Here is a 27,167-nt window from a genome sequence, read left to right on the forward strand (position 1 = left end):
GACCTAACCCACTATAAATGATCACGACCTAACCCACTACAAATGATCACGACCTAACCCACTACAAATGATCACGACCTAACCCATTACAAATGATCACGACCTAACCCACTACAAATGATGACGACCTAACCCACTACAAATAAGGATCACGACCTAACCCACTACAAATAAGGATCACGACCTAACCCACTACAAATGATCACGACCTAACCCACTACAAATGATCACGACCTAACCCACTACAAATGATCACGACATAACCCACTACAAATGATCACGACCTAACCCACTACAAATTATCACGACCTAACCCACTACAAATGATCACGACCTAACCCACTACAAATGATCACGACCTAACCCACTATAAATGATCACGACCTAACCCACTACAAATGATCACGACCTAACCCACTATAAATGATCACGACCTAACCCACTACAAATGATCACGACCTAACCCACTACAAATGATCACGACCTAACCCACTACAAATGATCACGACCTAACCCACTACAAATGATCACGACCTAACCCACTACAAATGATCACGACCTAACCCACTATAAAGGATCACGACCTAACCCACTACAAATGATCACGACCTAACCCACTACAAATGATCACGACCTAACCCACTACAAATAAGGATCACGACCTAACCCACTACAAATAAGGATCACGACCTAACCCACTACAAATGATCACGACCTAACCCACTATAAATGATCACGACCTAACCCACTACAAATGATCACGACCTAACCCACTACAAATGATCATGACCTAACCCACTACAAATGATCACGACCTAACCCACTATAAAGGATCACGACCTAACCCACTACAAATGATCACGACCTAACCCACTACAAATGATCACGACCTAACCCACTACAAATGATCACGACCTAACCCACTACAAATAAGGATCACGACCTAACCCACTACAAATAAGGATCACGACCTAACCCACAACAAATGATCACGACCTAACCCACTACAAATGATCACGACCTAACCCACTATAAATGATCACGACCTAACCCACTATAAAGGATCACGACCTAACCCACAACAAATGATCACGACCTAACCCACGACAAATGATCACGACCTAACCCACTATAAAGGATCACGACCTAATCCACTATAAATGATCACGACCTAACCCATTACAAATGATCACGACCTAACCCACTATAAATGATCACGACCTAACCCACTACAAATGATCACGACGTAACCCACTACAAATGATCACGACCTAACCCACTATAAAGGATCACGACCTAACCCACTACAAATGATCACTACCTAACCCACTATAAAGGATCACGACCTAACCCACTACAAATGATCACGACGTAACCCACTATAAAGGATCACGACCTAACCCACTATAAATGATCACGACCTAACCCACTACAAATAAGGATCACGACCTAACCCACTACAAATAAGCCAACACAAATAAACCCTTAACCCTATTGCAACATAGACCCTAACAACCCATTGCAACACAAAGAGGCACAACACCAACCCTTACAACAAAAACTAGCACTAAGTAACGAATTATGGGTAAAACTGCTAGATATGTTAGTTCTAGGCGAGATAATAGTCCACGGGGGAAAAAAAAAGATTATTCACCAGCTCGCATTGTCCTGGCACCTACGTCGCTAATGAAGCCAGTGGTAATTAGTGGTCATAGGTTACCGGAATGAGGTCATCCTGCTGCAGATATACCTTTGGTTTAGATCAGCGGTTCTCAACCTTTTAGGCTCGGCGACCCCTTTTTACAACCCCCCACTCTGCCGCGACCCCCCCAACCTCCGCATACACAAACAGCAATAGAAGAATGGACAAAAACAATTCATTTTTTCGATGGTCTTAGGCGACCCCTGGCAAATCGCCAATCGACCCCCAAAGGGGTCGCGACCCACAGGTTGAGAACCCCTGGTTTAGATGTTGGGGTTGGAATAACAACAGTGTGTGTTGGAGTGAAGGGCCAACATTAAATCTTGATATATTTGAGTACCAACCGAAATTGAGCGCACCACGTAGCCCGTAGGCTATTAGTAGATCAAGAATGGAAATTTATACGAGGGTCGTTAACACTGTGCTGATATGTAAATAATGCACAACTAATGTATGGTGCGCATGGGTATTGAACGGAAGATTAGTTTAGATCAAGATGCTTTTGCAGATGAACGTTATTTGTGTGTTTATTTCGTCTTGTGATCTTTACACGATGGTAGCGTAGTAAAATGGAAAGAATAACTCCTCCGAGATATGAGATAGGAACCTGACTGAAGAGTGGCGAAGATTTAAACAAAGGTTTGTTTTTTATAGGACTGCAATAATAGGTCAAGAATAGGGAAAACTAGGGTCGTTCACACGGATAAATAGATTTAGAATAGGGAATATATACTAGGGTCGTTCACACGGATAGATTTAGAATAGGGAATATAAACTAGGGTCGTTCACACGGATAGATTTAGAATAGGGAATATAAACTAGGGTCGTTCACACGGATAGATTTAGAATAGGGAATATAAACTAGGGTCGTTCACACGGATAAATAGATTTAGAATAGGGAATATATACAAGAGTCATGGGGGGGGGGGGGTAGCTCATTAAATTAAAGAATTACAATTGCGTTCTTGTGAAAGAAAATTAGAGAGAGAGAATGAGGAAGTGGGAGAGAAATCAAAGAGGAGAGTATAGAGGGAATACAAGAGGGCCATCAGAGAATTTGAGATTGAATAGTGAGAAAAAAAAAGATAATGTATACAATAGGGATAAGAGAAAAAACAAAATTAAAGAGAGAGAGAGAGAACGAGAAGAGCAAGACAGAGAAAGAAACAAAAATGTAAAAGAGAAAGACGAGGGTGAGAAAAAGTCTATAAGAAAGAACAAGTGAAAGAGGTGGAGAGAGAGAGAGAGAGAGAGAACACTATTGATAAGACAGAAAGAGAACTAGAGAGAGGGGGAGAGAGAGGGAGAAAGAACACTACTGATAAGAAAGAGAGAAAGAGAGAGAGGGAGAGAGAGAGGGAGAGAGAGAGGGAGAGAGAACAAAAAAAAAGAAAGACTTCCTACCTGATAACAATATCGTGAAGGGACAGAACCATGACACTGTTTCTGGGAGCCTCGAGTTTCCATCGGCAAGGAACTGGTTTATCAATAAATCTGGGATAACCGGGAGATTGAATAAATCCTGTTTGGGCTTTGATGGATGTAGTACCGCTACACGTCTTGGATCGTATGTGGCTGGCTGCAGGGAAGACATTTATCTTTGATGACTAGTTCGTTTGGTTGATTACAGGTAAATAGCACACAGTAAATATTCCTAGAATGATCAAACTTCAAAACTAATAGGTTCAAATGTACAAAGTTAATGATACTCTGTGGCATGTGACGTCATGAGAGACGCTTTGTTCCCTTGCAACTTCTCCTGAGTCACGTGATAAGGGCATGTTTGTAATTCCTTTAGACAAAGATATCTACAGCATTTTTATTAGTTTCATGTAAGTTCAACCCCTTTTTCCCTTTAATATCCATTCATTTTTTTTTATATAGGCCTAGGGAATTAAAAAATACTGCCTGGTCGTGTGGCTAGCGCTCTGGACTGTCGTTTCAATGGACACCGGTTTTAACCCTGCCCGACGCCATTTCCTGTCGTCCTATAGGTTTGGGCTAGGATGTAATTATCATCAAATTTAAAGGAACATCCAAAACATGTAAAACAAACAACTAAAACTGGTAAATCAGTTGAGCACTTACAATTGACACAAAAGTAGTGGACGAAAAGCTGTCCGGGACGGCTGTTACAGGAAGACGGCAGGCTGCACCTGTTCCTTCCCATGCACGACTGCTTCACGTCCTCAAAGGTCTCCTTGCTCCTATTCAAGCGTCCATTGGTTACATCTGTCACGAGCAGGACCATGGAATGGTTGCAAGAGATAAGGGCGGAGCTGTCACACGAGTGCCGGATACATTCTGAGTTGCCTTGTACCGGAACTGGAGGAGACAAAATACATGTATACGTTTTACTTTCTGCGTACTGAGTTAGGCTTGGTTCTGTTCTGTTTAGTTCACTTTAGGGATCCATATTAACAGAGACGTCCTCGTATAACACAGTGCGGCACTTTCAAGAAGGATCTCAGGACAGTGGACACCAGTTGGAACTAGGCTGCAAACATTACTGGAGATCGATTTCTATGGAGACAGCCGCCCAACAGTGAACAGTGCGGGAAGATCTAACTTGGAACGGGTTCCCTGAATCGTCCAGAAAAACCAATGACTTAGCACTGGGTTTAAATCTCTAATAGACATGCAAGGATTTCTTTATAATTTCATTAATATGGGAATTCCTAGAAAGCTGTTTCATAATAGTTACGCCTAACTATTTGGATCTATAAAAGGCTAAATGTGTCTTGATACCGGAAGTCTTTTTTTAAGTTTATTTTATATTGCGTTTCTAAAAGACTTAGTTAATACATTTCTTAAGTTTATCTAACTCTTTCTCTCCTGATTGTCATCAATGATGTGACCCCCATTAAATTAACTTAATTTTTGGGTTTATTAACTTTAATTGGTGTTATATAAAAAGTTCATGCATTTATCTATACCACTTATAATATTTTCTAATTAAAACAAAAAACTAATTGAAGTATAATCGTAACAGGACAGTAAAATACAAATGAGAAAAATAATTACGGAGAGATAGAGTTAATGAATTATTTCTAGTGCCTCTGCAGCATTAAAAAGCTAACTCTGGGGATAACAGTTTGAGTTTACTAAGGAAAGTATTTGATATAGATAAGACCCCTTGCCATAAAATAAAAGTTAATGATGTGAACGACTCCCATGGTGCTGTGTAACCAACCAAATTAACATTTCCCAACAAAACTCAAGAGCTCCATTAGAGTAAGCGATCTCAGCAAAACCGAGTTTACAAAAATAGATTGTATCATTACAATCCCTAAACCTTCTCTAGGCACTATCATTACAATCCCTAAACCTGCTCTAGGGCACTATCATTACAATCCCTGACCTTCTCTAGGCACTATCATTACAATCCCTAAACCTTCTCTAGGCACTATCATTACAATCCCTAAACCTTCTCTATGCACTATCATTACAATCCCTAAACCTTCTCTAGGGCACTATCATTACAATCCCTAAACCTTCTCTAGGCACTATCATTACAATCCCTAAACCTTCTCTAGGCACTATCATTACAATCCCTAAACCTTCTCTAGGCACTATCATTACAATCCCTAAACCTTCTCTAGGCACTATCATTACAATCCCTAAACCTTCTCTAGGCACTATCATTACAAGCGATGAGGATGCCTACCATGACGGGGCATGCCCAAAAAGAAAGGCATGGGCCATTTTCCAAAGATTACGGCCTATTTGGGCAAGGCCAAGCTCATGGGTAACTTATGAAGGGAGACATAGAAGTCATCTGCAAAAATCGAGAGACGTCTAAATGTGGGTCAGCAGAAGTGACAAAACGGATTTTAAGAGTCACAGAGATCGGATCACAAACAAAAGAAATATGCCGAACTCGACAATTTAGCGAAATTATGAACTTGTTACGTCACCTGTTTGCAGGACATGCTCTCCGACAAAAGGAATCGTGCGCCCCAAGGATAGTTATAACATGCAGGCCGAAATGAGGAAAACTCAAATAGGGATAAAGTTTGGCGCCGCACCTTCATGAGGGATCTCAGGGCAGTAGACGCCAGTTTGGGAAGAGGGCACAACATTGCTGGAGATCGATTCTATGGAGACAGCAAGCCGCCCAATGCGCTGTGTGGGAGGATCTAAGACTCCATCTAGGTAAGCCTCCATCAGAATGTAAACTTTTGGGAACTACGTCACGTCTTGTTGTGTACATGTAAGTCATAGAGACGTGTTGCCTTGGCTCTCTGGTGAGTAATGTCTGCCTGTATTATACCCAGAAAACACAAATGTCAGTACGTACTTGTAGATCACATTCATTAACAACACTAATGACTTGAGGCGTGGCAATACCAAAAGGTCAGAACTGGCTAGAACAAGTGCAGTGGTAGTCCTAGTCACTGATAATTAGTCTTTCAATACACAGACCTTTGAAATATTCAACAAGTGCTCATGCATAAAAACAATGGATAAAGGGTGAGAGAGAGTAGGAGAGAGAGAGAGAGAGAGGGGGGGGGGGACACGACAATTCGTTCACTGACATTTCGTTCACGACTTTTCGTTCACGCGACTATTCGTTCACCAGACATTTCGTTCACCCGACAATTCGTTCACCCGACATATCGCTCACTGACTATTCGCTCACAGACAACTTGTTCACCGACAACATGTTCACCGACAGTTGGTTCACGACAAATCGTTCACGCGACAAATCGTTCACGCGACTATTCGTTCACGGCACGGACAAATTGTTCACAGACAACATATTGCTAATATTATATATTCTCGTCGCGTGTTTAATTTATTTACATTAAAACTTTTGTAGCTATTATTTCCAAATGCAAAAAATTTATAGAGATCAGGTCAAATCCAAGTTTATTTAATTTCGAAAAGTCGTGAACGCTGTGTCGGTGAACGAAATGTCAGTGAACGAATAGTCGTGGAACCGAGAGAGAGAGAATTGAAAGGTAGAGTTGGAAGATGTGGGAAGGGGAATTAGGGATAGAAGACTGTGAATGGATCATTGCGGATGAAGACAGACAAGTGAGGAATGAGATAGTAGGATGAAAAAGAAGTTGGATAGTAGAATAGGGATGGGAGAGGTTGTATTGTTAAATTATCTGCAGACCGATAGCATAACATATAGAACATTAAAAACAACACAAGATACATACTTTTTACAATAAGAATTAGATGAATTACAGAAATGGGAATCAAATTGGAGCATGTCTTTCCACCGAGAAAAATGTCAATTATTAAGAGTAACAAAAAACTAAAACAAATTAATTCCACTTATCTTATTCATGGCAAACCAGTAACACAGACTAAAAACGCAAAATACCTAGGTGTTATAAAAAATGAAAAACTGTCATGGAATCCTCATACTGATGAAACTATCACAAAATCAAACAAAGCATTAGGATTTATTACAAGAAATTTCTATAAATCAAATAAGAACATAAAACTAAAATGTTATTTAACCTTGGTTAGGCCAATAATAGAATACGAATCCTCTGTTTGGAACCCCTGTAGAAAACATTAAGAAACTGGAATAGACACAAAATAGAGCACAGACACTTTCATGACAAAGGAATATTCACATTTGACTAGAGTAACACCTTTAGTAAAACCACTAAATTAGAAAGCCTTCGGGATAGAAGACTCAAAAATAAAGTAGCAATTATACATAAAACACTGAACCATAATCTTCAAAAACAAAATCTAATAAAATACTCAGAAAGATACAAAGATAAAGGCACATTCATTGTTCCATATGCTAGGACAAATTTGTACATACGCTCTTTCTTCCCTAGCGCTATGAGAGCATGGACATGTCTTTAGATATAGATATAGATATATTAGACAGGGTTAACTCAAAATATTGGCAATGATTAATACTAATAATCTATTGAAGGAAATTGAGGCATATGTCATCATTCAGATAAAAACAAATGAAAAACGTCCTGCGACGATGTAATCATTTATTGTGTAGACATGAACGCTTGAACTCTTTAGCCAGAAGTTCATCAAATTTACAAACATGGCGGCAACAACAAATCAATTAAGGAATGAATGGAAATAGTAGTGAAGCATACAGGAGCGTGCCGAATTAATCAATCAATGTTATGAGACTGATTTTATCATTCAACAGAGAAGCGAGTTAATGTTTTTTGCTCTGGTGAAATGATGCAGATTTCCGCCGCACCTCCTCAATTCAAAGGTAGGCTTAATTTTGTCCTCCTAAAGAAGCATATTTTGATCAACAGAACTACTCGAGTCATTGGAAAAGTGCTCGCTTTCAACACTAATAGAAAGCTAATACACACTGCCAGTAAATCTCTTGTTAATTCACTTTTCTTATCGACTACTGAAAGATTCTAAAAACTTTGTGCTTTTACTGGTGTAGTAGTAGTTCACTATAAATTTTTAAAAAATCAAATTTTTTAGAAAGCATTTTTCTATATAGTATTTACATTAATGAAATGTAACAACTTCAAGCAAAGAAATTATACATACATAGTTCACTGCGACTGGCTATATCCAATGGACCGTTGGGGCCGCCGCGTAATGTTTGCTTTGAATGATAGTATCTTTGAATGATAGTAGAGCTCATAAACGATTCTATTTTTCTTGTCAAATGTCCTACGGACTGTCGAATCGTGATTGACACTCGCATCATCTTTTATTAAAGATCTTTTAAGAAATAGATTTTACAGTGTCATTCCTTGCCTTCCACATTGTTCTTACTGATGGAATAGTCTACCTAACGTACAACACATTACCAAGAGTAGTGAATGATACCGCAAGGTGCAGAGCTTAGTATTATTAATGAGTTGTATTATACAATTACATATTCATGTTTTTTGCCATTGATGCTAGGGTTCAGTTTTTGATGCATTATCAACATTTACATAAGTGCAATGTAGGAATGGATGCTCATCATAAGGCAACTATTTATGTCCCGGACTGCAGTTTAATGCAAAGGCCGCATGGTTCTCTGAATGTGATACATTTAATGAGGCCTATTACGTTTGTGAGAGCAGTTTGACAGGAGTTGACATCAAGTCTTCCAATGTAAAAGTGTGTTTATCGGTGTACATTAATGAAATTATCATTTAAAAAGATAGAGCACAGGAGTTTAGAATTGTTTTTAAAAAAAAAGTATACCCTACCTATATATCCAAACAGAAGCATACACAGTGTCGAGCCTACGACTTGGGTAGTCAGGGGAGATAAGTTGTTTCTCTTCATTACTAGTTGTTTTTCTTGTTATCTAAATATATTCCATTGTGAGTTTTATTTGTTCTGAAGGTTAATCCAAGTCTGAAATATGCACCACAATATATAGAAATAAATCGTAGGTTAAAAATCATTGTATTTTTAAAAAAAAACAGCGAAGAATGATTATTTGTTTTAATATTGCCTTACAAAATAGAATCATAATCCAAATGTCATACAATATATCTCAGTATATATTAATATATTAAATATCAATATTTCAATACATAAACTCTCTACTTGACTTATATAGTAGGCCCTAATACTTCTATTATATCCTTAGTTTATATTTGCCTGTGTATTTTTTGATAGTTTCTTATGAATTCTGGCACAAAACCGTCAAAAAACTAGGTTATTCTTTAAAAGAAAAAAAAAAGTAATAAAAACTTTAAAAACAGAAGCCAATTTCTGCGTCACACGAAATAAGTGGAAGTATCAAAAGTGATGAATCTGATTGGTCGGTTAGATTTGTGGGTGGAGAGTGCTGCACAGATAGCAGAGAGATACACAGATAGTTACGTGCAAGAACATTGAAGCACGCACACACACTCGAAATACACACACACACAGACAAATACACACAGTTTTTAATCAAAATAAATAAAAATTTCATGTTGTCATGCACTTTACATGACTTATGTTTGTGATATTTAAATTATATTTCGGTAGACTTGTAATTAGACAAGAAAAGAGACAATAACTCATCTGCTACCCTTACAGTATCGGGTCCCATCTCTGATGTGGTCTGGACAACAGTAAGTCTTAGCTACAATAACAATTGTTAGATGTTGGCTATGTATTGTGTATAGCCACATATTAATATGGAGAGCTCTACTCTACTTTCTTTTAGTTGTTAAGTGTTATAGTAAAAAAGGTAAACTTTATGTTGTATTCAAAGTGACTTTGGCTATTTCAAATCAATAATTATGGCAATAAAGATCAATACCATTTACAATTGATAATATAGAAACTGGAGGCTTATATCAGCTCAAGGTATGTCTGTCTGTTTAAAAGTTTGAACACTTTATTTCTCTCACACCCATTCTCGGATCAAGTTGAAACTTTGAGCAATTATTTATTGCACCTGACAAAAAAAAAAGAATCAATTTTTTAATTATTTTGTTTGGTAACGAACAAGGGAAAGAAATTGTACTTGACTGATGTGGCGGTATAAGCAGAATTAGTCCCCTTTATACTTTGTGTAGAGTTAGTTTAAAACTAACAACAGATAACTATAAAACCTATTAAGCACTTCTCTGGCACAGTGACAATTGTATAAGCTCTATGAGGTTTGCGCCCTGAGTTTGAATTCAAGTCTTTCAACTTTTTTATAAATGCATTTCAAAAGTGATCACGGTAACATTCACAAGATGGCCCCTTTTTTCTCTTCTTTCTCCACCCCCTTTTCCCCAACTGGTCCAGGCAAGTGATGGGATCATTGCGTGTTGAGAAAGCTAAAAGCATGAAACTGTGTTAAACAAAAAGAATTGGTAAGTTTTTTTTTTCTTCTTTTTTTTTCTAGTAAACTAAGTAATCAACCACCATAACCACAATCAAGAAGCATTTGTATAAAGGTTACATCAGCTCACTCTATGTACATACAACAAGAAATTATAACACATCACTACTTTGTCCACTTTCCGTTGTCGGATCAAGTTGAAACTTTGAACAATTATTCATTATCAATGACAATTGACAAAACGTGAATCGATCAGAGAAATAAATAATTAGTTAATTAATAAGTGGTAACTAATTAAATTAGTATTATATAGAGTAAAAAATGGAGTTTATTCCTGCAGTATTGAGATATATGACAGTTATATTGCGCTTCTTTCTCATAGACCTACACAATAAAACTGTTGTGAAAATGACAATTTTGGTACAGAAAACAAAAAAATGTAAAGGACTTTTTACAGCGTATAACGCATATGTACGCATACTAAGCTACTCCCAAGTGCAAAATACTTTTCAAAAATCCAACTTAAGGAGTGATAGTCCTTGGAAATGGATTTAAAAATAGCTCACAATGGACTTCCCTCTGCATAAACAACCACTGTCTGCACACAGGAGAGTAACAATGTGGCGGGCGGGCAAAAAGGGGAGAGGGGTGGGGGAGACTGGGATGGCAGTTCATTCAAGTTGTGGGCGTGAGTGTGGGGGTCACAAGTGAAGACAGTACACACACACAAACACACACACACACACTACCACTGTTGTGGAATGGTAGATTTAGTAGATAGACTTGTAGAAAGATGCCAAAGAAGTGCAAAAGTTAGGGGTCATGTTGCTTTAAACAAAAAATTGACCAAATAGTAATGCCTGGTGAACCTAGTGTCCTTAAAAGGTCAAAGGTGCAACCAACTACTGTAGAGTTGTTGTTGTTGTTATTTTAAAGAGGCCCTATAAATAACGATATGATTTTAATATGAATGTCCAATGCATTTCAAACTTGTTTGCAGTATACGACTTGTGCTGAAAGGCAGAAAAATGCATTGATCTTATTTTAATTATTTACTTTATTTATAGTAATAATATCACCCCCTGCCCCCCCCCACACACACACAAACACCTACATTGGTTAAGACGCGTATTAGTTGACAACTTAGCGACATTTAGAGATCCAGAAATTAGTCGTCTTCAGTAAATAACAAAATAAATGGTACTGACAGATATGATTTCTTAGCCATTTGATGAAAAAAAAACATTTGTAGCATTTGGAAACAACAAAAAACACGCTTAGTGCTCTTAATTGACAGCTTTAAGTTCATACATGTACCCCCTACATGATATAGACTTCTTGTATTAATACGATAGAAACGAAGTGTTACTTTCATAGTTTCGGAGGAATGTTTGCGGTAGTACACTGAAGTGTTACTACTTCACAGATCGAAGATTTATACTCACTCCTGTAATTTAAAACATTACAGCTCGTGTAAGTCAAACCATTACAACCAGTCACTCCTGTAAGTCAAACCATTACAGCCATTCACTCCTGTAAGTCAAACCATTACAAACAGTCACTCATGTAAGTCAAGCCATTACAGCCAGTCACTCGTGTAATTTAAACTATGACAACCAGTCACTAGTATAAGTTAAACTATTACAACCAGCCACTCGTGTTAGTTAAACCATTACAGTCATTCATTGCTGTAAGGTAAACAGTCACAGTCAGTCACTCGTGTAAGTTATTCTGGTAAATAAATCCGTTTCTGCTAGTCGTTACTCGTGAAAGTCTGGCACCATGTAAGTCAAACCATTAAGGTCAGTCAATTATTTAGAGTTTTAATTTTAAGACTTTTTTTTTTTAATTTATCTAGCATGTACGATCGTTTAATTTTGTTGTCTGTATTTAATTCAAATAAAGTTATTGGAAACTTTTTTAAAGTAATTAGTAATTGTTTTATTTTTATTCGTTTGTTTGCTTTTGTTTTTTAGGGGGGGGGGGAATAATTAAAAAATTAAGAATTTTAGGTCATCTTAATTAGATTGGTCGTTCGTGTGCTCTTTATTTTTGTCATTGTAAACAAAGAAACCATTTAAAACTTCAAACAACATTTCAAAGTTGGCAAATAACCTTTAGCCTAAGTCTGCATTGATCAGCTGATGATTTATTGTTTATAGTAACATTCCGGCCTGAACAGAATCTGTCAATCGCTGTCAATCGTGGACACTTCCACTCCTGCCAACTTTCTCTAAACAGCCATGTTCAGAAGGTTAAGTAGGTCCTCGACAGAAAATCAGCAGGCTTCTAAAAAGAGGCTAAATACGTTTGCAAATACCTCGTCATAAATGCTATGATGGCATCATCGTTTTTCTGACGATTTCGTCCGAGAAATAGATTGCTTCCCTTGGCAGGCTGATGCATCAGCTTCAGAGCGAAATGAGGAGGCTTGCACGCAACAATGCGTGACTCCTCTAAAAAAAAGGGTATTATTTGTGGACCAATAGTAGGGATGGGAAAGGCTGATAAGCGCCTAATTAAATGTTGTTTTTTATATTCACGGTATTGGTACAAAAGTTTCATTGTGTTGATGGTAGAGCTGTGGAGAAACAGTTCATTGAAGAGCTGGATAAGAAATAAAGACCAAATAAAAATAACATTGACTAAACGCTGTACGCATTCATTCGTAGACTGACTGTGGTTCATATCGTAGAGATTCAAACAACTCGCATCACTAACCTTCATATTGAGATTTTTTAAATACGAAATGCTCTAACCACAGAAACCCTACAAATATCTTAAAGAATTCTTATTGTAATTGTTAAAGCCTAGATATTTTTTTAGTCGAGAATGAGCATCGTAATGTCTTTAGATATTTCTCTGCTGGAAAAATACATTTAAATTCATGTTTTTGTATTTGAACAAAGATTGAATATTTACATTATAATAGATTAAATATCCATTAAATGTATCCTTTGGTGTGCACTTCTTCACAATACCTCTATTCAACTTATACCTTCATGGAACCTGGAACCTTTTGGGTGGGAAAAACATAAACACGGATCTCTAACGCGACTATAATGATTTTCCTAGAAATCTGACGTATATCGTTGGGCAAAGAATTACTAGCTCGTTGGCCACACTGGGAAAACTTTATTTTGACCGTTATAATAATACAAAGTAAAAAAAAAAAAAAAAAATTTGGCTAGAGAACGAAAAAATATTTCTCTCGAACGGGCTTTACGTTTTCGGGTATTTCCGCATGCAACGGCATGTAGGCAATATTCATTCAAGAGTTTAATTAAATTATGGTCAGAAAAAGTTTACTTTTTTTTTTTAAACCTAACATTCATTAGTGATTTAGAGAAAAATAATCACTCTATAAATGAGGTATTGTATTTTAATGAGAGTGTTTTTTTTCTTCTTGTTTAAATAATCAACCGCAATCTCATAGAGTAACATGTATAAACAATGCAGTCATCTGAGTCCTGCTAATAAACAACATCACAGCCGCGTGGACTAACATTCTGAACATTGATAAGACTTCAATGAAATAATCACAATAAAACTGTGTCGGCTATGACACTAAAAAGAAATTCTTTTTTTTTTCCTATTAGTCATTAAAAAAATGCCCATGCTGACTCAATAAGCACTGCACGCACAGTAGGGAGAGCTGGAAAACAAGAAGCTACTTGAATCCTGTTACAGACACCAAGACAGCAGACAACGTTTGAAATGTGTGTTTTGGTCTCACTGCGACCAACTAACGCATCAAGTAAGAGCGTACTGAGAACATGAGAACAAAAAAATTGTTTAGACAAAGTCTCCAAATGTAGAAGTAAATCATGTATTTAGTAAAGAATGTAACTTTCAAAAATGGAATTTCGTGGCGACAGCTGATTTACAAACAACACAACAATGAACGGGTTACCCTGACACATGTAAAGTAGGTCAAACAGCTCACTCTTAGGACGTAGTGGCCTGGAGTTAACTCAATATTAGCTTTAAGTGCATGCAGCTGCACTGCCACTGGGTCAACTCAATTTATGTATTAATGGAATTTCTTTTTTCATTACTGAAGATTCTTACCTATACACTCACGTTACCACAGCCTCGTTGTTAACTACACACACGCTACTTGATCACATATTTGTTGTTTGCATACACACACACACACACACACACACACACATGACGTGGCCATATCCTCATTGTAACCTACACACACATACGCGTGACATTAATGAACGATTCGGCTGCATTCGACAAAATCGTCAAGCGATATATTTATCTAAAGCCTTAATATTTAAAAAAAAAACATTATAAAGACCTCTACAAGCTTAAGCCTAGCCCTAAGAAAAAACCTTCCACGAAATTAAACCTAGCCCTAAATAAGATAAAACCTTCCAGAAAATTAAGCCTAGCCCTTAATAAGATAAAACCTTCCAGAAAATTAAGCCCAGCCCTTAATAAGATAAAACCTTCCAGAAAATTAAGCCTAGCCCTTAATAAGATAAACTTCCACAAAATTAAACCTAGCCCTAAATATAAAAAAAAAAAAATATCCTGGCCTAAATTTTAGAAGCCCTAATTAATAATTGAAAAAAAAAAGTCTATTGTTTAAATATTGAAGATTTGAAAAAAAAATTATATAAATGAATTTAATTAAAATAAAAAATAACAATAATAATAACTATAACAAAAATATATTTAATAATAATATCTTATTATTCTGAAAATAGATCTTACTATTTATGCATTAGGCCTACTCATTAAAATAAATTGTAACTCTAACAAATGAAGTCTACATTCAAACTTTTGAAAATAAGAGACTATTAGAATGTCAATAAATGCAAATAACGAAACTTTGGTAATTAAAATAAAGCAGCAAGATAATAAAATAAAGGCACATTCCTCGTCCCATATACTAAGACAAATTTGAACAAATGCTCCTTCTTCCTAATGCTATTAGAGCAAGGAATGGGTTGCCTCAACCAGCCAGGAAAACCAGTGACTTGGCAGAATTTAAGTCATTGGTAAACATGCATGACTAGATGCATGACGCGTAGGACGTAATCATCTTCTTTTTTTTTTGAAGTATGGTCTGTGTTATATAAGATAAGAAGATCGTTGTTTTCCTTTCTGAAGTCAAGATTTAGCGTAATGCTGCAAAGATCACTCCTACAAGGCTACAAACGAATCACAGACATAGACTTTATATTAACAACCAGTGCTGAACACCAATGTAAGATCATTTCTAGTTTAGTGTTGATTTGGACTTGGTCTGTCCATTGAGAGAGCTCTAAAGTGATTTTTTTTTCGAAAGCAAATTCTCTTTGATTTGGTTCTTTCTTGGGAAAGGCTTCGAGAGGGGGTGGGGTCAACCGTTAGGAAAAATTAGAAGCCGGCGTATTTGTCCAGAAGTTTTGGTGAAGATTGCAATGGAGTCGATGCCAATAAATCTAGTAACTTGAATTCGCATTATATCAGAGTTTGGATCAAGAGACCCAACACTGAAATATATTGGCGCGAATTATCTCTATGCAAATGTACGTCCAATCCTTATTTCCAAGATAATGTCAGGGATGACGTATATAAAGTACGTGTGCGTGCGTAAAAGTGAGTCGTCTGCGTGTAGTTTTAAAATTAAAACAAAAAAAGATTTGACGGATATGGTTATAGCAACATATTTCATAAGTTATTCAGAAAGTATTAAGTATTCGACATAGTTCCGGCTAATACCCAGGCATTCATCTCATATTTAAAAAAAAAGAGAAATCTATTTCTGCTGTCAGTAGCATGTATATACGGGGCTAAATGTATCGTTTACTACTATATAGGTATGAAAGAGATACATTACATTGTTTATATATGGCTGCCTGGTCGTGCGGTTTGCACGCTGGACTGTCGTTCAGATTTATCGATGGTCCCGGGTTCAAACCCTGCCCGCTCCCATCTCCCGTCGTTCTGCGGGAGGTTTGGACTAGGAAGTAATTATCTTCAACTCTGAAGGAACATCCGAAACATATAAAACATTTTATATATTCCTAGAGTTTTAATTATTACTACCTCATAATACACCATTATATCTGGGGGGCGGGGGGGATATTATATAGGGGATAAAACTGAATACTCTACAAATGGATTACTTGGGCTATATAATATCTGTCGGAGTAAAGGCATAGAGTGCAAACTACATTTTAAAAATTTTATGTACATTTAAATGTCATAAAATAGTCCAAATTACGCTTGCATCTTTAGTATGACTGAATAGCTCCTTAAGTCCTTTAGAAGTGACAAGTTTCACTTGTGTACACTGATTGAAAATTCTTAGTGAAAAGGAAAATATATAAATTTTGAGGGTCTCTAAAAAACTGGTTCTACTTGAACCTTTTAAAATATACAAACAACATTGTTTAGGAAAGAGATGGCCAAATTTTTTTTTTAAATGCCAACTGTGTCTTGCAAAATAATTTAAGTTGCAGTACAGGTTAAACAAGTGAACAAAGGTCAGACTAATTTTTAGGTCCTGTACACATTGCATCATTCATATGTGAGTTTATAAGTTGATTCCAGAAGATATGGTGGATTGAATTCTGCTGTTTCATACTAGATCTATTTCATTGCAGTAAACAGTGGAATAAAATCCGGACATTTTTACATTTTGGGCCGATTCCTACATGAGACAAGACCTCAAAAAGGAGAACACGTCCTCTTTCTCCGGACGTCTAGTAACCCGAACCTTTCAGGAATCCACGTCTCAACGTTGCGGCACAACTGATGACTCTGTTTCTATTTAGTACATTCATGAAAGCAAATCATAACAAGTTTAAAGTTTAAAGATGAGTTTAATTCTCACTTAGTTTATAATTCTTCGAGAGTTAGTGTCATCTGCAAATTGGAAACTAAAAAAAAGCTTCCGGTTTCATTTTCACCTTGTCTTTCAGTTCCGGAAACCGCAAGATTTAATCTTAAATTCTAAACACATTTTTTAAATGTACACGTCATTTAGATCAGGATATAAATAGATCTAGTTGCAAACTCCTAAATATATTTACCTCTATGACTCAAAAATAAAGGGACTCAATATCTAGGCAACATAGAGTAGGGTCTATAACAAAATATAGCAACATGCTAGCCTTACCATTGAATGGTTGATTTAGGTTTAGATCTGGATTTTATTCCTCAATGTAGAACACTCATTCATGTTTTCGTGATAATGCATAGACTAGATCTACAGAAATGTACAGAATCTAGACTCAAGTTTACAATTATGGAGTGTTCACAGCAATTCTGATTCTCTAGACTAGACTCTAGATTAGATCTATCTACCCAAATATGTGCACATATATTTGAAAACGTTCTGGCATTTGTCCTGGTAATCCATCAAAAGTTCTAGACAATGAAAAGGCAATTTAAAATCCAACGTTTAGAATGAAACACAGATGGCATTTTATCACTCTATTTTGCTGTGCTCTTTACGCTTGCACTAAATCGAATCAAAGACTGCTTGGTTTTGGTTATCCCCCTTTTTCGTGCACACGAGGGGCGGTAGGAAGAGTAGCATCCATACTCTTTGTTTTTCTTGTAGCCAAGGTTAGGCGCAGAAATTTCTATGGCATAACGAAAGCGCCACTTTTTCTCGTTTTAATACCAATGTTAAACGTAACCATTAATTTACTTTATATAAAGCTTATATTAATTTTTAACTCACCCTGTCTCTCTGTCTGTCTGGGTGGATTCTTTTACACTTTTCTCCAACTTCGCTTTCTCGAATCAAGTAGAAATTTCGCGCAATCATTCATTGTCAATGACAACACATTAATCTTTTTTTTTTAATTAACCAATTAGCTAATCAATTAGTCGTAACTAATTAATCAACTAATTTTGTATTACACAAAAAACGGGAGGATAAAACTTGTAATATTGAGATATGGTAGTAATTAAACAGTGCGCTAACTTAATTCTATATAGGCCTAAGTATGTTTTTTTTAAGTATTTATATATTAATTTTGCTGGTTTCACTTTCTTTACACAATTTATTACATACAAATAGAATGTATATAGGTAAGTGTTATGTAGTGTATGTGTGTGTTTCCAGGGTAAAGACGAGGAAAGGAGAGCTGGTGTTTCTGATGAAACCATGAGCTTGTCTGTCCTAATGGATATTACAAACTCGGTCACTTGTATGATAGTTGAGGGAGTTTTGTTTAAGAGACGTGAAACAGTACAGACGTGGTTGTGTAGTTAGAGTTGGAGTTCAATAATCATTTCATTATAGGTTAATATTAGATCTCATTTAAAATTGGATTTATTTATATTTATAAATAAAAGTTATATTGAAGTTTGTTTAAAAAGACTTTTCAAGTTTATTTCAGCATGAATTGAATACATCCTCATCGGTTTGGGTGCATTAGCTGTTTGGTTCTGCATACATACCAGCCAACTACCAACAACAATAGGACACTACACTATAGACTATAGAGAGATAAACATAGGGGGAAAAAACACCCTATAGGAAACCTTGACATTTCCAGCATACTAGACTTAGAAATTTGATATTAGAAATAATTAAACTAATTAAATTGGTACGTATAACAAAAACAAAACAAATAGGATGATATTTTATTTGTAGAATATGTATAGGCCTATAACCTTCTTCTACACTCATACATATACACACATTCAAGGGCAGATCAAGAGATTATGTTGGGGGAAATTCTTTAAAACTGTAGCCCGAATCCAACATATCAGTTATAGACCCTACACACACACATACACTCGTCACTGCACACATTAAGGTCAATAAAACAAAAATTTAGTTCGTCTTTGTAGTACGTAACGTTAGCTTTAATACTAGATCTGTCGACCATGAGCTAAATATTGATATCTACTCACCGGATTTAAGACGGTGCAGGCAGAGCAGCCACCCAGGACCTGCCTTACCCTCACTCCACAAACAAACAATAAATAAATGGACAAGTACGGTAACGCCTCGCATTAATTTAGTTCATTTTCATGATTCAAGTCTAAAAACGAGCGTATGGGCCACCACACAAAATCACTGCCCAGGTCGTCCACATACTTCCATCCGGCACTAGTATTACAATGACTCTCGACATATAGTCAAAGTAGGTCTACACACAATGGTTTGGTTGTATTGAAAATGTTGAGTGGAGAATTTTCATTAAAATGCTTTACAATAAAAAAAAAATCTTTTGTAATAAAAAATAATTTTACATTTTCTTCCAAATCTGTTTTTTTTTTTTTTTAATTTCGTTCTTTTCCTGTTCTTTTCGCGTTTTTGTTTCCAAAGCATGAAGCATCTCTGTGATAAGACTGTAGATATAAATAGACCTAAATGGATCTGTTGTAGAAATGATTCTTTGGCCCCACACATTTTGACCACCGGCTGGAACAAGGCAAGGTTACCTTCAGTGTGCCCAGTGTCATAATCATCAGATTAGAAAGATTGGAATCTGTTAAGTCAGAAAGAAGAGCTTATGTTTTCATAAATGGTGTATTTTCAAAAGGGAATTAAATAATGTTAACTAAGTCTGGGTTAAGAAATTTTTGTTTTGTTGTTGTTTAATTTATATCTTTTTTACTTTATCTAGGATAGCTGCTTGGTCCCGTGGTATGCGCTCTAAGCCATCGTCTCGATGGTCCTGGGTTCGAACCGTGCCCGCAGCCAGCGAGATGTTTGGGATTAGAATGTAATAATCTTCAAGTCTGAACGTAGAGGCCTACAACAAACGTCGGAAACGTGTAAAACAAAAACAAAACAAAATTATTTTATAATAAAATGTATTTCTTTGCTTTGAAGAGTTGTTTTTTTGTTTCTAGTAGAAACTTATCAGGATCTTGGATGGAGGCCTGGTCATGGAGTATGAGCTTCAGATTCTCAAGTTCGAATCTTGCTGGTTTCCATTTCCTGCCTTTCTGTTGGAGGTTTGGACTAGGATTTATAAATATTCATTTTAGAATGAGTCTGGAGTGTATAAACATTTAATGAATGAATGGATTATTATAAATAATAAAATAAACGTATGCACCACTTCAAAGATGAAAATACAATAGGCTGTGTTGGCAGTGTTGGCAGTACAAATAGTCTGTTAATGGAACAAACAAAAAATCTTTTTGTTTTACTGTACGTTATACATAAGTGTACATCCGATAATAATGTACAAATGTGTACGATTTTTTTTTAATTATCTTTATGCTTATTATTACAATACCTACATATCTAGACTACACATCTCGACTACAGGTCTACACATTTACACACCTGCACATTTACACTTTTTAAAATTTAAATTAGCCTACATTAAACAATTCATTAGGCAAATGTTCATTGCCCCACCCCTACAGACATCCTTGCACTTCGAGTGTGGCATCTTTAGGTTTAACCATGCAGCCACACCTTACCGAACACAGCGTACAAGTCCCTGCAGTTCCATTCATACGGGAAACGCGAACTAAACAGGTCAAGTATTTCTTCCCTAGACATGTTTTAATGATAGTTGGCCTGGTTCCTCAAACTTTTTTTTTTAACGATCTGGTAGATGTGAGGTCAAAGTTCATCTTTGATCACGTATATCTTGCTCTTAACCGGATCAGTTTCTGCGTGAGGCACAGCAGCAGATCAGACAGGTGGTGGGAGTCCAAGAGCCAGCTGCAGTAGCTTCCGGTTTCAACTTAAAGCCAACTGAGTTGTTAAGCTATCAGTACATTCCACGTGTTTATTCAAAAAATAATTTCATTAATACCAGACATAGACTAACAGTCTAACCTATAGGTAGGAAGGATCTACTCTATGCCTAATCATTTCTCATTTTTGACTTAAGAAGTAGACCTTTTTTATTAATTGGCCCAGAATGTCCATTTATAAAAACATATTTTACACTACCTTAATTTGATAACAGTACTTGTTTTGTCCTAAGTCTTATGTGTCATAAACTATCTGTTTGGCCTACAGTTTGATTCTTCCTATTCACAATTTTCACGATAAATGTACAAAGCAGTTATCTCTTTTTGACATACACTCGACTTAAAAGTTACGATCTACATCCTTTAGGCGTTAAGCAATATTTTATTTCATGTTTGGAATGTTCCTTCAGAAGTGGAGATAGTTACATCCTAGAGGGGAGGGCGGGGGGTTTGGTTCGAAACCGGGACTATAGAGACGACAGTACTGAGAGCGTACCACACGACACAAGGCTAAAATACAGTAACAACTGTAACATAGTCAAAGAAGAGAAAGCAATATGGAGAAATATGGGGCGATATAAGGTAACCCAAAGATAAACGTAAGAAAATAAATAGAGGAAGAAAGAAGATTTTGAAAGATTTTGAATTAGCTGAACAAACAAAACAATGTCTGGAACGCCGTATTGCCAGCTATATAATAAAGTTCCGCTTTCAGATCTTAGGATCTATAGGGCAGTTGATGTGGCCCACGGTTAACGACTGTGTAATGCAGTCAGCACAACGACTAACCACTTTCGCCAGCTAATGTCTGGTACCCATTAGAGCAGGGAAGGCTAAGATTCGCTCTAAAGATCCCGAAATTAAAAATCAGTCTCTACCAGAATTCAAACCAGGGACCATTTTGGTTCGGAAACCAAGCGCTTTACCACTCATCTAAAAAGCCTCCAAAGTAAAGTTCCCCTTTCAGACCTTGCGATCTATAGATCTATGTTAAGGTCATCTGTTTCTTTGGCCGACGGGGTGTCATGTGGCAAGTACACGACCAACCGCCTTTACATTCCCCAACTTAAGTCAGGTACCAGTGACATAGCTGGGGTGGGGGGGAGGGCCCTAAAAGTTCCGAAATTCAAAATCCCAGTCTTCGCCGTGATTCGAACCCCAGGTTCGGAAGTCAATCGCTTAACCACTTAGCCACCGCGCCTTCAACTATATAATAAAGATTACTTTTTGCTACAATCGAAAGATCGTAGAAATTTTATTTTGCTGTGTAGAAATTGATTATAAATGCATCATCAATTATGTTCCCCGGATACACCAAAAATACTAGCTACCGCCATTGATGGGAATCAATAAATTAAAAACATGATTAAAAGATTTTCTTTCAAAATAAAAAAAAAATAATAATGCGTCATACCATGGTCATACACAAAATCCTGTGTCAATGTAGTCTTTGATGTCAGTGCAGTTTTTCGTTTAAAAATGTGGAGTTAAGAACAGTGGCTTGCTGTGGGATGTACCACTAAGGAGTAGGCCTTCTGAAGTTTAGATCTAGATTGAGATTAGATTCTAGTATAGATTTTAAATCTAAGAGTCTAAATCTAGTTAAAAATAAAATAAATAAAAACAATGAAGACATAATTATAATAGGGTTTTCTCTACTTCACTGACTTGTTTTCAAACTAGTCTACATTGACCAATGTTTTCTGTTTCAGAAATTGTATTTTATCTCTTCATATCCTTTCATTTTGTTTGTCTATATTTAGCTAAGATCAGGTCTCAAACAAAGGAATGCTGTGCCGAACTGGAACTAAACCACTTATGAGGTTGTGAGAGGCGCATGAGGTTTTTGGGGCATGTCCTCCGACAGGATGAACTACGCATACCAAGAGTTGCGATGACATGGAGGCTATTTCGAGAACATCGCAAACAGGGACGTCCTCGTATAGCTTAGCACCACACTTTCAAGGAGGACCTAAGAACAGTGGACGCCAGGTGGGAAGATATCGAGGCTCAACAATTTCAAATGAAGTCCATTAAGGGAAGGGCTGACTCTATGATCAGTGAGAGGGATTTCTCTTAGCGGACAAGGCGTAAGCTCTTCACTCCCGATTCTGAGAGTTCCTCACTGTAGGAGACCATCACTACTTGGATCACACCAGAATCTCTTGCGTACACTCCTATGTTTTTTACGTTATGGATCTAAGTATTTTTACTTTAACGTAATAAGAGTGGTATCATTTGTCTGTTTTGATTGTCCGCTGGTTCATTTGATGGACGTCACGTGTTTAATTTGATCATGTACACCTAGTCACGCCTTAGTGAATAGTACCCTCATACACTTCACCTCCCCCCCCCCTCTCCCAAACCTTACGGTGTTAGTCTAAAAATAGACGGGATTGTTTCAAGGTTTTTTTCAAGATAACGTGGCGTTGACTAAGGGAGATAATTAGCTTCATTAAGTGACCGCCATTAGGACTTTGAGCTCGGGACCACTTAACACAGTAAAACGATGTTAATATCGAGATATAAATAGATCTATATGTGCCCATACGAGATGCCGGGCCACAGACATAATTAATGTTTGCTTGGTTCTTCCACCACGTTTGTGTTCGTTAATGAGCTCTCATTATAGCCTCGACATGGTAAAATCAGTCAAGTGTGACTTACATTTCGGCCTCCTGTATGTCTACGTGAGAATGGATCTATATGAATCGTAGCTTCATCCTGTATGTCTACGTGAGAATGGATCTATATGAATCGTAGCTTCATCCTGTATGTCTACGTGAGAATGGATCTATATGAATCGTAGCTTCATCCTGTATACCTTGTACTCGGCATATATTCTTTAGCAAATGCCATGTCAGGCCTCAGCATCAGCCATAAGCTGGGGTAGCGGCCAATTTTCTTATTCACTTTGTCTGTCTCTCTGTCTGTCTGATACAATTTTCGTACAAGTTATTTCTCCCTCACCCATTCTCGGATCACGTTGAAATTACTTAGTGTACCTAAAAAATCAATTTAAAAAATAAATAAAAAAATTAATCAATTAATTAGTGGAAATTAATTATCTGAATTGGTCATCATCATCATCATCAAACTCCATTTGAGTGAGGGCTTGAGAGGCTCAAATCCTCTCTTGCAAAAGCCCTGGACAGAAACTCTGCTGTCTTGCGTAGTGCATAAATGTCACCATACAGGTCGAGAATTTTTGGTTTCCCAGACCTGTCGAGACGGAGATCAGCAAGTCTGGGGCAGTCAAACATGATATGATGCACGGTTTCCTCTTCTTCCCCGCAGCGGGGGCACCGTGATTCGAAATTTGGCAATAGCAGTGAGAAATATGAGCCAACAGGAGAATGGCCTGTTCTGCACTGAGCTATAATAGCTTGCTCAGGCCTGGACAGCCTCCACCACGGGGAAGTGCGGTCAGGGCGCCTCGTGCGCTCACAGACTCCAAGGGCTTTTTGGGACTTGTCCCAGCACTCAAACCACTTTTCCATTTCTGTTTTTTGAATTATAGCCAGAGCATTATGAAAACTTACAGCCTGTTCAGTGGGTGGAATTTGCCCTCCCTGGTGGGCCAAGGAGTCTGCAATAGTGTTGCCAGTCACACCTATGTGTGCCATAGCGTTGTTCTATGTTGTGTGAAGCCATGATGACAGTGTCGATATTCTCGGATCAACGTTGAAATTACTTATTGTTCCTTAACAAAAGCAATTTAAAAAATAAAAAAAAATAATTAATCAATTAATTAGTGGAAATGAAATTAATTATCTGAATTGATATAGAAAAGGGAAATAAATCATATGTTTATAAAAGTGGAGTTGTTCCTCTGAGATGTGCTTTATTTTTTTTTTTTTAAAGTATTTTTTTTTTGCTTGTCCTATCAATTACACACGTTACTTCAAAAGGGAAGATCAATGTGTTAAGTTTGTCTTAGCATAAGGTGGTTGGGCCCCTTTCTTTCTTTGCACTTCTTTGCTCCTCTGTTTGACTTATTGGTAATCAGTATCACATCGGACCATCAAGTAATTTAGATACATCGTCTCCCTAACTATGGCACAAAACTTAATGAATGACTTTAGAACTGTTTCATTTACTTCCATTGTGTCTAAACATTTAGAAATTGCTTGTTCAAAAATTTCTTTCGAAGGATCTTTCTACTAAGTTAGACTCTTAATAATTGACTTACCAGAAGGGTAAAGGTGTAGATCAGTGGTTCCCAAACTTTTTTGTCTTGCAGACCCCTTGCTATGTTTTCTGTTGTTTTTTGTTGTTTTTTTTTGTAAACCCCCTGCTTAACTTCTATTGCATTTTGGCACATTCATAAACGAATTTAATTTTTTAAACTAATTTCTAGCTGCAGTGAGTCGAAGAGTGAAAAATAGTGTAAAGCTGCATCATAAGTTACTCAAGAGAGATCTATCTTTTTTCCACATAAAATTCAAATTTAAACCAATTAAAATAACAAATTAATATGTATTGCTGGAATCACCATACACATTTAAAATGTTTGTTTTTTTGCATGTTCATCATCCGTTTCTACGGATATTGTTTCATATAGTTGTTCTATGAAGTAGTCCTTCAAACATTTACTATTAATTAATTAATTTGCCTTAAGCATTATTGTAAAAGTTTTCACAAAGAGTTTCTCGTGTATTTCTTGATCTTTCACGTTTGGCTCAAATATTGGGCCTTCCGAACTGTTTTTACTAACATGAGAAGGGGCAAAGGTGAGTTACTGGCGCCTAAACTAGTAAGCTTCGGGCAGGAGGGACTCGTTAGCCTTGGCTTTAAAGTCATGACTTGCTGAAATGAAATCCACTATCGTAGACCCCCATGGACATCTCATAGACCACCAATTTACTTTTTCACTTTCGTAGACCCCTTAGAAGTCTTTGTAGACCCCTGGGGGTCTATATAGACCACTTTGGGAGTCACTGGTGTAGATGATGTCATACAACTTCATACTTGTTGAAAAAAAATGGAAACGATGAAGATTAGCTCATATATGGGCTAATGAATTTTTGACACAGAGACCTCAGAGAGTAAGGGTAAACAGTGCAACACCTAGAGCACGTATAGTCAGTACAGGGACAGCCCCCAGTGGATGTGACATCGCCATTTTGGTACATTCTATACACAACTAATTTTCTTTCAGATATTTCTTTTTGCTCCTTGACGAAATTCGCTGATCGGTTCTCCTAGCCCTGCTCTCAGAGGGCTCAGACATAAATGACTATCTTGTAGATATTTTAAAAAAACATTGAAGAATACTGCAATGAAATTTTTTTTTATATTAAATGTAAAAAAAACAACAAAGAAATGATAATTGATTTTTGTAGGAAAAAGAAGGCATTAACATTGTTTCTGTCACTGGAGAGACCATTGAAATAGTGCAAACTTGTAAATACCTTGGCACTGTCTTAGATGATAAATTACTTTTACTGCAAATACTGATTTCATCACCAAAAAGGGCAACAAAAATTACGGTTACTAAGAAAAATATCCTCCTTTAGTGTTAGCGAAAAAGCCTTGTCTATGTTTTACCATGCTCACATCAACAGTATTAATAATAATAATTTTATTTAAAAAGCGCTGTTAACATAAAAAAAAAATGTAGGCTCAAGGCGCTATGATAACATTACAGTCATAAACACGAGAGCTAAAATGACAAACTAATCTAAAAAAGTTTTAAACAGGTAATGCTCTTCTTGAGTGTAGTGTATTTTAAGTTTCAATATCACTGCTGGTATGGCAATCTGAACATTAAAAATAAATGCCGCTAGCAAAGTCATTGTTAACAAATAAATTCCATTTGGGTAACTATTTGAGACAAACATTCGTGAGAAAGCTAAAAATATTTTTAAATAAAAAAAACACTCTCTGGGCCAGGAGTTTGAGATTGTACCATCACAAAGGCTATACGACACAGTTTACAAAAACAGAAACTCCTTGTCCCCCTGGCAATCAAATCACTGAATAGAATCGATCTATTTTCTTCCTTGATGCGTTTAATTAGAGAGTAGTAAAGTAAAG

The 27,167-nt window shown here is 36.7% G+C and overlaps 1 protein-coding gene and 1 long non-coding RNA gene across 3 annotated transcripts in view; one reads left to right on the forward strand and one right to left on the reverse strand.

Moving 5' to 3' along the window:
* Positions 1-17,700, reverse strand: part of LOC106058120 (uncharacterized) — a 35,470-nt gene extending 17,770 nt beyond the window's left edge. The window contains exons 1-4 of the mRNA XM_056026092.1: positions 17,563-17,700; positions 8,872-9,022; positions 3,791-4,027; positions 3,107-3,281 (exon numbers count right to left, since the gene is read on the reverse strand). Coding sequence (XP_055882067.1) covers positions 3,107-3,281; positions 3,791-4,027; positions 8,872-8,950 — 491 coding nt within the window. The 5' untranslated portion in view covers positions 8,951-9,022; positions 17,563-17,700. The remainder of the gene's footprint in view (positions 1-3,106; positions 3,282-3,790; positions 4,028-8,871; positions 9,023-17,562) is intronic.
* Positions 9,514-20,237, forward strand: LOC106058125 (uncharacterized). 2 transcript variants are annotated; one of them, XR_008777474.1, is made up of 5 exons: positions 9,514-9,732; positions 10,400-10,467; positions 14,036-14,193; positions 17,048-19,006; positions 20,036-20,237. It is a non-coding gene; the product is annotated as an uncharacterized LOC106058125 (long non-coding RNA). The 2 variants fall into 2 exon arrangements; XR_008777473.1 differs by lacking the exon at positions 17,048-19,006 and having other exon boundaries at positions 9,556-9,732.
* The last annotated feature ends 6,930 nt before the right edge of the window (positions 20,238-27,167 follow it).

The sequence above is a fragment of the Biomphalaria glabrata genome, chromosome 1, assembly GCF_947242115.1.
Source record: "Biomphalaria glabrata chromosome 1, xgBioGlab47.1, whole genome shotgun sequence".
Classification (NCBI taxonomy): domain Eukaryota; kingdom Metazoa; phylum Mollusca; class Gastropoda; family Planorbidae; genus Biomphalaria; species Biomphalaria glabrata.